The sequence below is a fragment of the Tupaia chinensis genome, unplaced genomic scaffold, assembly GCF_000334495.1.
Source record: "Tupaia chinensis unplaced genomic scaffold, TupChi_1.0 Scaffold143861_1, whole genome shotgun sequence".
NCBI classification, from domain to species: Eukaryota; Metazoa; Chordata; class Mammalia; order Scandentia; family Tupaiidae; genus Tupaia; species Tupaia belangeri.
In genome coordinates this window covers 76,552-90,939 of record NW_006203712.1, presented here as the reverse complement: position 1 = coordinate 90,939, position 14,388 = coordinate 76,552, and the positions used below count along the sequence as shown (strand labels likewise).

At 44.3% G+C, this 14,388-nt stretch overlaps 1 protein-coding gene across 1 annotated transcript in view; it reads left to right on the top strand.

Moving 5' to 3' along the window:
- The first annotated feature begins 3,442 nt into the window (after window positions 1-3,442).
- LOC102479421 (cytochrome P450 2B4) overlaps window positions 3,443-14,388 on the top strand; it is a 28,815-nt gene continuing 17,869 nt past the window's right edge. The window contains exons 1-4 of the mRNA XM_006165270.3: window positions 3,443-3,666; window positions 11,691-11,853; window positions 12,006-12,155; window positions 13,922-14,082. Coding sequence (XP_006165332.1) covers window positions 3,496-3,666; window positions 11,691-11,853; window positions 12,006-12,155; window positions 13,922-14,082 — 645 coding nt within the window. The 5' untranslated portion in view covers window positions 3,443-3,495. The remainder of the gene's footprint in view (window positions 3,667-11,690; window positions 11,854-12,005; window positions 12,156-13,921; window positions 14,083-14,388) is intronic.

Below are 14,388 nucleotides of genomic sequence, written 5' to 3'. Positions count from 1 at the left end.
TCAGCAATAAATCTTCCATATTTGTCCACTTTCTATCAAATTCCAGGGCCTTGTTTTTTATGGCTGAATAGTATTCCACAGAGTATATGTGCCATAATTTTTCAATCCATTCATTTGTTTGTGGGCATTTTTTTTTTTAAGTTGACAAATAGAAATTGCATACATTTCTAGGGTACAACATGATGTTTTCCTTTTTTTTTTTTTGGAGAAGTTTTTGCTATAAGGGTGAGCTTGCCAGAAAGACAGAGAGACAGAAAGCAAGAAATCACCCCCCGGGTAGATGGCCATGCCGCAATTCCTTCTCCTCCATTCTCCTCCTGGGATCTTGGGTACGCACGCATATGCACCCAGCATGAGTTTAAGCCACTGGGTCCGGGACTCGAACCATGGTTGGCTGCATGGGAGTCCAGTGACATAGCCATTATGCTAACTGCTGGTCCCCAACATGATGTTTTGATGTATACATGTATACGTGGCTAAATTGAGCTTATTAACATATGCATTACATATGTACTTATTGTGTTCTTATGGAAAGAACACATCACATCTACTCCTTTTTTCATTTTTTTAAAGAATTATTTTATTTAACTTTATTTATATTATTTTAAAAAGAATTACTTATTTACTTTTATTTACTCATTCATTTATTTTAATTTGAACAGAGAGAGAGACACACATTGGGGCTGGCAGGTGGTGTGGTGGTTAAGGCCCAGGACTCCTACGTGGCTGACTGCAGTTCGAGTCCCAGACCTGCTGGCTTGCTTTCTCACTTACCCTTTCTCTCTCTCTCTGGTCAAATTAAAATAATAATAACAACAAATGGAATTAAATAAATAGATAATTTTTAAAAAAAGAATTATTTTATTTAACTTTATTTATTTATTTTTAATTTGACCAGAAAGAGACAAGGTGAGTGAGAGAGAGAGAGAGGGAGAGAGGAAAAGTGAGGAAGCAAGCCACCAGACCAGGATTCGAACTACGGTTGGCCATGTGGGAGTCTAGCACCCTTAATCATCCTGCCACCTGCTGGCCCCTATTATTAGCATTGTTTTTAATTTGACCAGAGAGAGACAGAGAGGGAGAGAGGGATAGTGAGAAAACAAGCCACCAGGTTCAGGACTTGAACTGTAGTTTGCCACATGAGTCCAGTGCCCTTAACCACCATGCCACTTGCCAGCCCATTTCATCAAATCTGCTCTTAGCAATGTTCATGTGCACAATATATTGTTTTTTACTATAGTCACTATGGTGCATAGTAGATCTCTTGAACTATTCCTTCTAATTGAATTTTGAACCCTTTGACTAACATTTTCCCAACTCCACTGCTCCCCATCAACCCATAGCAACACTGTTCTACACTGTTCCTTTAAAAAAAAGAATTATTTATTTAATTTTATTTATTCATTCATTTATTTTAATTTAACCAGAGAGAGACATAGAGAGGGAGAGAAAGTGAGAAAGCAAGCCACCAGGTCCGGGACTTGAACCATGGTTGGCTATGCTGAAGTGCCTAGCCCCTTAGCCACTACGCCACTTGCTGATCCCCTCCTTTTTTATTTTTATTTATTTTTGCTATAGGGCATGTTCATTCACCAGAGAGAGACAGAGACAGAGACAGAAATATATAGAAAGTGAGAAATCACTCCCGGGGTGGGGTGGGAGAGGATGATCATGTTGCAATCCCTTCTCCTCCAGTCTCCTCTCAGGATTTTTGGCATGTGCCAAAAACACATGACTGGCATGTATTTCCAGGACTCAAACTGAAGAATCAGCCAGGTGGGATCCAGCTGCCTTAACCTCTATGTCAGCTGTTGGCCCCTACTCCACTCCTATGTCAAATTTCATATATAAGTAAGATCACGCGATACTTGTCTTTCTGTGCCTGGCTTATTTTGATGAACAAAACGTCCTCTAGGTTCATTCATGTTGTTCCAAGTGAATTTCCTTTTTAATTTTTTTTTTTTAAATTTTAAAGGCTGAATAGCATTCTGTTGTGTATATATGCCACATTTTCTTTATCTATTCACAGACATTTAGGTTGATTTCATAACATGGTTATGGTGAATAATGCTGCAATGACATGGGAGGGCAGATACCACCCAACACAGCAGGAACCAGGTCCTGGGATCAGGAAAGCCCATGGTGGCATCTCTCCAAGGTTAGGAAAGTGCAGGTTGCACTTTGTTGGCCACCTCCTTTTGGGTCATAGGATTAAGGCTGGGCCTGGCAACGTTGACTTTCAGATTTAGATAAAGTTTTGCCCTGGCCTCACTACTGTGTGTGTGTGTGCGTGTGTGTGTATGAGGGTGACTCAGTCACCCCACTCTGGGTCAGGATCTTCAAGGGTAACAAATGGTTTGTTTAGCTTTGGGAACAAGATGCTGTTGCCTTGTTTTAAATGAGAGAGAAAGAAAGAGCCAGGTAGGGACAGGCAGATGGACTGACTCCTGCCAGGTGTAGGGAGGGGAAGGATCACAGGGATAATGAAGACAGACTGGAGTCATCAAACTAGACCTGGTCTCTGTCCTCCTGGAGCTCACAGTCTAAAGGGGCAACAGAGATACTGAGTCAGAGAGAGATAGCAGGAGAGAGTCAGAGACATTTTCTGCACTGTGAAGATAGCCAGATGCATGAAGGGAACCTCCTGGCACTAGTCAGAGCAGACAGAAGTCAAGAGAAGCTGCCTGCTCCACTTGCCAGCCTTCAGTCGATCTCCCTCCACCTGACTTTATCTACCTCTGGGTCTATCCATCTGTTGATCCTCCTGTTTCTCTCAGAACTTCCACCTAGGGTAGTCACAGAAGGGAAAATGAAGAAGAGGCTATTGGAGAGGTAGACAGAGTATCCGCAGGCTTTGCGAAGACAGGGATTAGAAGGTATACAGACACACGGTCACAAACAACCAGTCACAGATGCATGCACAGGAACGTACATCATCACGGCCTCCACCACACAAATGCAAACATCCTTTCACATATGAACCCACATAAATACATAGAAACCCTCGCACCTTCAAGAAGATAAACATAATCCTACCCAGACTCATACACAGAAACACACGCTAGCACATTTGCATACAAAAATCCCATCACATATAAAAATCACACACGGATGGAAGCAGGCATTGACACATGCAAGCATAAACAAGCAAACAGGTAAAATAGATAAGTGCATGCTCACTCGCACCCACAAAAATAAATGCACACACATGCATATGTACACGCACACATATATATCACATGCACTTTGGTATCTCTACCAAAGTATCCCTGCCAACATCTAGGGAGGGGTAAAGGGACAGGGAGTAAGAAGGAGGCAGGGCTGCCCAAACAGGAAGTATGGGTCCTCTAATACCTCTTCAGAGTTCACACTCCTGGACAATGATGAGAGGGAGGCGGGGAATGGATGAAGTTGCATAACTGGATAGGGAGGAAGGTTCAGGATAAAAGGCCCAGCTCCAGACTTCAGAAAGTGGAAGGTGGTCAGAAGAAGACCATGGAGCTCAGTGTCCTCCTCTTCTTGGCTCTCCTCACAGGCTTCTTGGTTCTTCTGTTCAGAGGCTACCCCAAGGCCCATGGCCGTCTCCCACCAGGCCCCCATCCTCTGCCCATCTTGGGGAACCTTCTGCAGATGGACAGGAAAGGCCTACTTGCATCCTTCCTGAAGGTGAGACACAGACTAACTGGGTCCAAGGGTGGCCGATCCTTGCCTCAGTACTTAAGGATCGCTCAACAGAAAGAGCAAGGCATCCTTCCGGGCTCAGGGGTAGAGCGGGGAAGGTTTCCAGTAAGGTGCAGGGAGCTGAAGCATGGTGGATGGTGGTCAGATGGTCAGAGGCTTCCTTGCTCTATTAGAATTGCATGGTGCCCTGACGTTGGAGAGGGCAGTGGGTAGGAAGAGGTGTTGGGGTGTGTGCTGTGAGTGTAGAATTTCATCCTCTTTTGTTACCTTCTGTTGTTGTTGGGTGCCTACCTGCCACTGGAAGAGAGAGAGAAAGGGGCAGTGACACCAGTCAAATAGATTCTGTTTCTGCCAAAAAGAGAGCAAAGATCGGCCCACGTGAGTGCCAGGACAGTGGAGGAGGGAGGGGAGCAGGAAAGGGCGACTTGGCAGAGAGGGGTTATCAGTAAAACATAAGTCACTGGAATAACAGCTGGCACTTGCACAGTATTTACTAGACTCTGCATCAATGCTCTTTATGCAAGATTTCATGTTTACTTATCTAGTTACTTATTAAGAATTAATCTAGCCCCATAAACACATTATCTAGTGGAAGGACTGGAACATGAACAGTAACTTCCAGCTCCTCTGCTCCCTCTCCTTCATGGCAACAACACTGCTGAATCTTTGGGTATCTTATCCCTTTGATTTAAATAGAGTTGGTTTTCTCTTTTTATGATCAATAGTCTATTTATTGATATCATTGTCCTTTTTTTTTTTTTGCTGTAAGGCATGTATGCTGTCAAAAAAAAGAAAGAGACAGACAGACAGAGAGAGAGAGAGCAACGATGAGAGGAAAAGTGAGAAACCATTCCTTAGGGGAGATGGCCACACCATAATCCCTTCTCCTTCATTCTCCTCCTGGGGTTTTGGGCATGCATGCACATGTGCCTGGCATGATTTTTAAGCTACTCGGCCCAAGGCTTGAACCATGGTGAATCATGTGGGAGTCTTCACCACCACACCCTCTTCTGGCCTCAATCTAATTGTCTTTTTTCTTTTCCTTGCCTTTTAACAAAGAACATATTTAGGAACCAGCAGTAAGCATAATGGCTATGTCGCTGGATTCCCATGTAGTTGACAGCGGTTTGAGTCCCAGACCTGGTGGCTTAAACTCATGCCGGGCATGTGTGCATGCGTGCCCATGATCCTGAGAGGAGAATGGAGGAGAAGGGATTGCGGCTTGCCATCCCCCCTGGGGATGATTTCTTGCTTTCTTTCTCTCTGTCTCTGTCTTTCTGGCGAGTGCACGCGCCCTATAGCAAAAACCTCTAAAAGAAAAATACAAAAAACCAAAACAGAACAAAGAACATATTTAAAAGTACAAAGTACATATCTCAATGCTGCTATGAACCTAAAATGATTTGCTTAGAGAGTATACATGTATGTACAAATGATGAATGATTATATTTATTGTATTTATGATTGTATTTATATTTTACAACACACACAAGGTTTAAAGTTCATGGGAAAGTGGAATTAAAGTATGAGTCTATTGGGGTGCAGAAAAATGGAAATCTATAGTTTTTTAGAAAGCTTTTCATATACTTTTATGGACTCTTTGAAGACCTTTCATATTTATTTGTTATACTTAGTCAAATACGTGGGCTTTGGTTATAATCAGACACTATTCACTTTACCTAAGAGATGCCAGGTAACTGGGTCACAGATTCTCATATTATGGAACGTTTAGCTTGCCAGAGAAGTAATATGGAAAGAGCTGAGGCATTTCACAAATAGATGAGATGCTGCATGGTTGAGATGGTTGCTGGGCAGCATTCAAAATCATCTGTACGGGACCAACAGGTGTAGTAATTATTACATCGCTGGACTCCCATGTAGTCGACTACAGTTCAAGTTTGGACCCAGCAGCTTGAAACCTACACCAGGTGTGTGTGCATGCATTCCCAAGATCCCGAAAGGAGAATAGAAGAGAAGGGATTGCAGTATGGCCATCACCCCCTCCGGGGTGAGGGGTAATTTCTTGCTTTCTGTCTCTCTCTGCCTCTCCAGTGAGCACATGCCAAAAGTAGCCATGATATGTTTCCTTAAGTGAAAGGTGAAAGTTTTCAATGTAAGGAAAGAAAAAAAAAATCATATGCTAAAGCTGCTAAGCTCAAACCTTCTACCTATGAAATTGTGAAGAAGGTAAAGACATTTTTCCTGGTTTTGCAGTTGCACCTCAAACTATGTGTGATAGGTGCTTAGTTAAGGTAGAGTAGGCATTTAATTTGGGGGTAGAAGACATGAACAGACATGTGTTCTGATCGGTGGCAACACATTGCACCAGAGAGCATTGAGCCTATAGGAAGACGTCCGCTAGGGATCCCTGGAATGAGTGACACCAAAGTCACTTACTGCAACCAAGGAATGGTTCACAGATTCAGAAGTATGTTTGGAATGAAAAATAGAAATGACGGAGAGGCCACATCTAATGATGAAGCAGCAGCTACCACATTTCCAGCAGAGTTGAAGAAGTTGATTAAGGAGAAAGCACATCACCTATTGTGACAAAAAACTGGCTTCTTCTGGAGAAAGAAAGTGTTAAGGAGGCATCCAGACAGAAGACATGGAAAAACAGGCAAACTCTGACACTAAATGGCTACACTGTAGCGCATTATGATAGCTAAGGCCAGGTGTAGTGTACAGAGAGAAAAAAAATCACACAATCTCAAACACAAAAATGATCTGCCTGTTTTCTGGGAACACAGTCTGTGTGCTTGCCAGAGAGAGAGAGGGATAAAAGTTGCTACAAAGATGAAAATGTCAAGATTTTTTTTTTTTTTTTAAATAGGGCATGTGTGCTCAACAGAGAGGGATAAAGTGAGAAGTCATCCCCCAGGGGTTAAGGTCACACCACAATCCTTTCTCCTCCAGTCTCCTCTGAGGATTTTAGGCACGCACACATACATACCCAGTGTGATTTTTCAAACTGCTGGGTCCAGGACGTGAACCACAAAGTCAGTCATAGGAGATCCAACACCTTAACCACCACACTGACTGCTGGCCCTGTCGATATGATATTTTAATCTCTAAATACAACTTGATTTGCTTCACCCCCTTTATCAGGGCATCATTTGTCAAAGCCATACCAACCAGAGTGGTATGGCTTAAATCTGCAGTTGATGCAGACCCTAACCGGAACGTAACACAGTGATAGAAATCATTCTCTGTTGCTAATGCAATAACATTCATCAACATGGCATTAGACAAATTAAAACCAGAAACTGTAAATGTCTGTTGGAAGAACTTATGGGGTGATGTAGTAAATTTTGTTTGTTTGTTTTGTTTTTTAGGTTTTTGTTGTAGGGTGTGTGCACTCGCTGGAGAGAGACAGAGAAGAAAGTAAGAAATCATCCCCTTGGAGGGATGGCCACACCACAATTTCTTCTCTTCCATTCTGCTCTCAGAATATTGGGTGTGGGGAACCAGCAGTTAGCGTAATGGCTATGTCGCTGGACTCCCACGTAGTCGACTGTGGTTCACGTCCCGGACCTGGTGGCTTAAAACTCACGCCGGGTGCGTGTGCGTGCATGCCCAAGATCCCAAGAGGAGAATGGAGGAGAAGGGATTGCGGCATGGCCATTCCCCCTGGGGGGTGATTTCTCACTTTCTGTCTCTCTGTCTCTGTCTGTCTGTCTGGCGAGCACATGCGCCCTATAGCAAAAACCTCTCAAAAAAAAAAAAAAGAATATTGGGTGTGCACATACACCTACCTAATGAGATTTTCAAGCCATTGAGTCTGGTACTTGAACTGCAGTCAGCCATGTGGGATCCAGCAACTTCACCACACCACCTGCTGGTCCTTTCCATAGTACATTAAGCAAGTGGCACATTCAGGGAAACAAACTGTGGCTCCGACTTTTGACAATCTGGTAGGAGAGAAAGAATAAACACACAACAATTAATGAGATAACAATTAAGTGCTTACCCAGGTGGTACTGAACGTGAGTGACGAGACAGGAGTTTTAAGCTCATTTAAGGGTCCAGCAAGAGTTTCTTTAAGTTGCCAACTGCTGATCATGGGCACACATGTGCTTGGGGTTCTCAGGGAGATCTCTGGACACAAATCTGGAACCTTCCCACTCACAGTGTCATGTTTTACCACCACACCACTGTCTGGCTTGCCAAGTGCATATTATTGAGGCTTTGTTGTTTTCCGTATATCCTGTGGGTACTCTGCTGTAACATAACACTCTTGTTTAGTTTTTTTTTTTTAAAGAATGATTTAATTTAATTTAATTAATTTATTTTAATTTGGCCAAGGGTGGGGGGGAGGTGGGAGAGAGAGAGAGAGATGGAAAATGAGAAAGCAAGCTGCCAGGTCTGGGACCTGAACCACAGTCAGCCATGTGGGAGTTTAGTGCTCTTAACCACCACGCCACCTGCTGGCCCATCTTGCTTATTTTTTTTTTTTATAGAATTCTGTCACCAAGATTTATCTGTGTGGTCATGGGAACTCATCAAGCCTCATTTACCACCACTCTAGGGGTGAGGTGAGGTGGCCCACATCTTAGAGATCAGAATGTGAGGCTCAGCATGGGGAAGCCACTCCTCTGCAGAAGCACAGTCAGTGAGAGACAGCGTGGAGGTTTCGTTGTTTCCAAACCCCTCCTACACTAAAACCGCCTAGCAATGCGGGGATCACTAAATCTTCTGAGAATTTTATTAAAGGTGTGGATCCCCTCTGCTCCAAATATGCATGCATACTTTTGCATACAATTTTGAAGATTCCAGGCCAGCAAATGGCATGGTGGTTAAGGCGGCTGAATCCCACATGGTCGACTACACAGTTTGAGTCCTGCACCAGGTGGCTTGAAAAACACTCCAAGTGCATATACCCACACGCCTGAAATCCTGAGAAAAGAAATGGAGGAGAAGGGATTGTGGTGCAATCATCTCCCAGAAGGGTGGGAGTTGCTTCTTCTTCTTCTTTTTTTAAATAATTATTTATTCATTTAATTCCATTTGCCATTATTATTTTTTAATTTGACCAGAGAGAGACAGAGAGTGAGAGAGAAAGAGAAAGGGAGAAAGTAAGCTGTCAGGTCCAGGACTCGAACCACGGTCAGTCACGTGGGAATCCATTGACATTAACCACCACACCACTGCCGGCTCCAATGGTTTCTTTTTTAGTTTCCTTCTCCCTTGCTTTTTTTCCAGAGAGTGCACAGACCCTCTAGAAAATTTTTGTAAAAATATATTTTGCAGGTTTCAAATGGCCCTGGAGCTCTTCCACAGACTCTCCAAGGACTCTGTGGGTATCCAGGATCGTCCATTATGAGTGCATAGTTCAGTGGCTTGGGGGTTGAAGAGCAAAAATAAACTGTAGCTTTCATTAGTTTTTTTTTTTTTTTTTAAGAATTATTTTATTTAACTTTATTTATTATTTATTTATTTATTTATTTATCTATCTTAATTTGGCCAGAGAGGGACACAGAGACAGAAACAGAGAAAGAAACAGAGAAACAGAGAGAGGAAAGTAAGAAACTAAGCCACCTGGTCCAGGACTTGAATCGCAGTTAGCCATGTGGTAGTCCAACAGTCTTATCCACCATGCCACCTGCCAGCCCTGCCTTTAGCAATTTTTAGCATTCAGTGTTTAAAATCAACTTGATAGCTTCAGTTACAATTTTATAATGGAGTAGGGGAGAGGGTGGGTGCATGATGAGAAGGGCTTGGGAGGGGGCACTGCTCCCCTTCCATTACCCAATACGCTCCAAGTCTTCTGGAGTCAGAAGACTTGTGCCCCAGATTTGAGTCTTACACATAGAGCCTCCATTTCTTCTTCTGTAAAATAAGATGGTGGCAATAAGAATTCATGCTTCCTGAGGTGGTTGTGAAGATTAGAAGGGATATTGCATAGAACTGGCATATAATAAGAGCTCATTAAATAATAATTACTTGGATCCACCCATTTGTTTGTTTATTCACTAATTCAATCATAATTTACTGGGCACCTTTTCTGTCCCAGAGAATGCTCTAAGCATTGACCATATGGCACCTCAGATATGACATGCAAGGTCACTTATCCTCAGGGACTTTCCACTGGGAGAGGCAGGTAAATAAAAAACAAACAGAAAAAGAAATATTATGTAGACAAAAGCTGTGATTAAAAAAACAGTGGGTGTGTGGCACGGTGGTTAGGGCACTGGACTCCCACATGGCCGACCATGGTTCGAGTCCTGGACTCAGAGGCTTGAAAATCATGTTGGGCATGTGTACATGCGTGCTCGAAATCCCTAGAAGAGACTAGAGGAGAGGGGAATGCAGTGTGGACATCCCTCCCAAGAGGTGATTTCTCATTTTCCTTCCCTCTGTCTCTCCCTGGGGAGCACACACACCCCCTATGGCAAAAACCTAAAAGTAAATAAATAAAAATACAGTGGGTGACATGTATTTTTAAATTTAAAAACAATTATTTTATTTATTATTATTATTTTTAAATTTGCTGTAGGACATAGATGCTCACCAGAGACAGAGAGAGAGTGAGAAAGCAAGCCATCAGGTCTGAGATTAGAACCACGGTCGGCCATGTGGGAGTCCAGCACCTCAACCACCACACCACCTGCTGGCACCTGGGTGATATTTTCAAAAGTGGTGAGAGTTGCTATAGGTGGACCAGTCAGAGGAAGACTCTGTCTTGCTTTGCTTCTGAGCAGGAACAGTGAAAGCTGCAGATGGAAGACACTAAGGAGAGAAAGTGAGAGACAGAGACAGTGAGAAGGAAAGTGAGAAATCACCCCCAAGAGAGGATGGCTATGCTGCAATCCCTTCTCCATTCTCCTCCTGGGATCTTGGACACACACACACACACACACACACACACACACGTGGCTGGTGTGAGTTTCAAGTCATCGGGCCCAGGACTTGAATCACGGTGGGCCATGTTGGAGTCCAGTGATGCAAACTATGTCATCTGCTAGCCCAGTTTAATAATTTTTGTGTTTAATAATTTTATTCATGTTGAACATCACCCTAAAAAGTGCTCAGCTCAATAAATTTTCACAAATTGAACATGCAGATCAGGTAACAATCATCTCCAGAAACCCCTTTTGTCCCCTTCTAGTCAATACCCTCCCACCATCCTGACACAATAGGCTGGTTTTATCTGTGTTTGAACTTCATATAATTAGAATAATGACGAGACTGGCTCCATGGCCTGGTGGTTCTGGCAGCCAGATCCCGTATGGCCAACCACACATTTCAAGTCCCAGACCCAGTGATTTGAGAAACACACAGAGAATGTATGTGGTGCCCAAAATCCTGAAAGAAGGGAGAAATGGAGGAGAAGAAGTTACTGTGTGGCCTTTCCTCTCCCTCTTCTCTATCTGTGGCAAGTGGACACACCTTTTAGTTAAAAAAAAAAAAAAGAATTATGCACAGACTCTTTTGTGTCTCGTCACTTCCACGTGCCATTATGTCTTCAAATTTCCTCTATGTTACCAGGTGTAGATGTAGTTTGTTCCTCTTCATTGCTGAGTAATATTCCATTGTAGGATTTTAGTAACACGGTGTCTATGGTGGCTGGGAGGTGGACTAGTGGTTAAGGTGCTGGACTCCCACATGACGAATCACGGTTCCACGTGCTCTCATCAAAGGAAGACAGAGTGAGAAAGGAAAAGTGAGAAAGTACCCCCCAGGAGGGATGACCACACTGGAATCCCTTCTCCATTCTCCTTTTGGGATTTTGGGCTTGCATGTGTGCCCAGTGTATTTCTCAAGTTACTGGATCTGGGACTTGAACTGCTAGGTTAGCCATATGAAATCCAGCCACTTTAACTTCCACACCACCTGCCGGCCTGGGTTAACTCTTTAGCTGCTGGAATCTGGGAAGGAGTAGAGGCAGCCTGGGGAGGAGGGTCTTGCGGAGGCAGCTAATGGCTAAAGTGACATACAGGTGTTTCAGTAGTCTCACCTCTGAGGTTTATACTCACTAACCACAACCATGTGTGGGGTGTGTTTGGCAGCTCCGAGAGAAATACGGGGATGTCTTCACAGTATACCTGGGATCTAGACCAGTGGTCATGCTGTGTGGTGTAGAGGCCATACGGGAGGCCCTGGTGGACCAAGCGGAGGCCTTCTCTGGCCGGGGGAAAATCGCCATTGTTGAACCAGTCTTCCAAGGATATGGTGAGGGCCTCAACGGCACTTGGAGTGGGTGGGGAGAAGATGGGAATGATGGGTCTGGGGAGGGAGGATAGGGATGGAGAGGGTGGACAGAGAGGAACCCATTAACCTCCTTCCAACTTCTTGTGCGATTCATACTCCCTTCTGCAACCAAGGTGTGGTCTTTGCCAACGGAGATCGTTGGAAGGCCCTTCGGCGATTCTCTCTTGCTACCATGAGGGACTTCGGGATGGGAAAGCGGAGTGTGGAGGAGCGGATCCAGGAGGAAGCGCAATGTCTGGTGGAGGAGCTGCGGAAGTCCAAGGGTGAGCCCCAGGGGACAGACAGAAAGGGAAGCGAGTCAGAGAGATGCAGGGCAATTAAAGACAGAAGGGGAGAGAGACAGACAGACTGGGCAGAGAAAGGAGCGGAGACAGAGACAGAGCCTGGGAGGCCCTCAGACAAAGGGAGAGGGAGAAGGAGAGGATTAGAGAGAGACTGAGACCAGGACGGAAGAAACTGCAAAGAGAGAGATGCAAGGTGGATAGCAGCCATGAATAACTCAGAGTATAGTTAGTGAATAGCACACTACTTATGCTCAGGGAAACCAACTCATAAATTAATTGTATCTATCAAGGAAGAAAACAAGACATACATAAAACAAAACAGAGGAAAAAAAAATGGCAGACATTTGGAAAATAGTGAACTGTGCTTTCCTTTCCTTGGGTAAAGTATTGGTAAGCTGGCAGTGAGCGAAGAGGCCAGGTGAGTTGTTCTGCTCTCAGGTACCCTGAGGAGCTATCCAAGAAGCACTTTCAGCTGTTTTTAGATTCCATCACGGAGTGTTCGTGGGACACATAGAGACACCAACAAGGTCCTTCGTTGGTGTCTCTATTGCATTTATGCCAGGTCATCATCATCTCTCTTACCAGAATTTCTCAGGAGGTTCTAAGACATAAATGTAGAAACTGGAGGGAGAGGCAGAGATACAGGAAGCAATGGGGAAATAGAGAAAGAGGCTGAGAAGAAAGACAGGAGGAAACGGTGATGGAGAGACAGGAAAGGAGAAAGAGACAGAAACGAGAGATCAAAATAAAGAGAAAGATAATTGGGGCTAGCATGGTAAACCGTGGTTCAAGTCCCAGACCTGGAGGTTTGAGACTCACGCCAGGCACATATGAGTATGTGCCCAAAATCCTGAGAGGAGAATGGAGGAGATAGGATTGCAGCATGGCCATCCCCCTGGGGGAAGGGGGTTGCTTCTTGCTTTCTGCCTCTCTGTCTCTCCAGTGAGTGCATGCACCCCACAGCAAAGCTCTCAAAAAAAAGAAAGAAAGAAAGAAAGAAAGAAAGAAAGAAAGAAAGAAAGAAAGAAATATACTCAGAGATTCAGAGAGAAACTGGGAAACTGGGACAGAGGACATTGGAGACAGAGATAGACAAAGCTCGGGAAAAGGACTACAGAGGAACCAGAAGAGACAAGACAGGTGAGACACAGAGAGAGGCTGCATGGACCTGATGTTCTTGGACGTTCAGTCACCCCCCTCCAACTGGAGCAAATGCTGAGTCTGGTGTCTCTAGGCATCAGCTACAAGTGCAGAATAGAAGAACAGAGATATAGAGAGAAGGTTAAGGGGGTGTGACAGATAGATCAGGGCTTTTTAATTTACACTACTTCTCCACTCCGGCCCTGGACTTAAGTCTACAAGTTCACAGAGTCAGGGCTGGGGGCCAAGAGAAGATGCAGAGTAAGGATCAACTGTGTAGACACTGCAGTTGGGCTGCCTGGTCTGAATCCTGGCCCCAGTCATGAATAGCTATGCAACTTCGGTCAAATTACTTAACTTCTCTCTGTCTGCTTATCTAGAAAATGGGAATAATAATAGAATTGCATTTTCTCCCAATGTGGTGATGAAAAAAATATATGTGAAGTGCTTTGGCACATAAAACATGCTAGGGAGTGAGCTGTTACTGTTATTCTTATCTTTGCTATTATTGAGCGATGGCAGACAGTCATACAGAGATGGGGTGGCAGTCAAATGTTCCCTTGAAGCTTGAATCTGTATCCTGTGACTCCTCCTTTTCCTCCTAGGAGCCCTCCTGGACACCACCTTCTACTTCCAGTCCATCACCGCAAACATCATCTGCTCCATAGTTTTTGGAAAACGTTTTGACTATAAAGACCCTGAGTTCCTGCGGATACTGGACCTGTTTTATCAGTCTTTTGCACTCATCAGCTCTTTCTCCAGCCAGGTCAGAGAAAGGAAGAGGTGGGGTGGGAGAAAAGGATGATCAGCCCTTGTAATTCTGTGGAGCCCTGTCACTGGGAATATTTCTCGTAAGGGTTCTGAGGGAGAGGCTGTTTGGTTTTCTGTGCCTTATAGCAGTGGTCTCCAACCTTGTTAGGGGCTGGGCTGCCAACGGTGCCAATCTTCGGGGCCTCACAGTAAAGCGTGGGTGGTGGGCACACGAGCTTTGTTTGTGTTTGCAGCCATTGCCCATTGCTCACATTGCTGTCAGACTCTGCCTCCTGTTTGATCAGTGGCTATATTATATTTT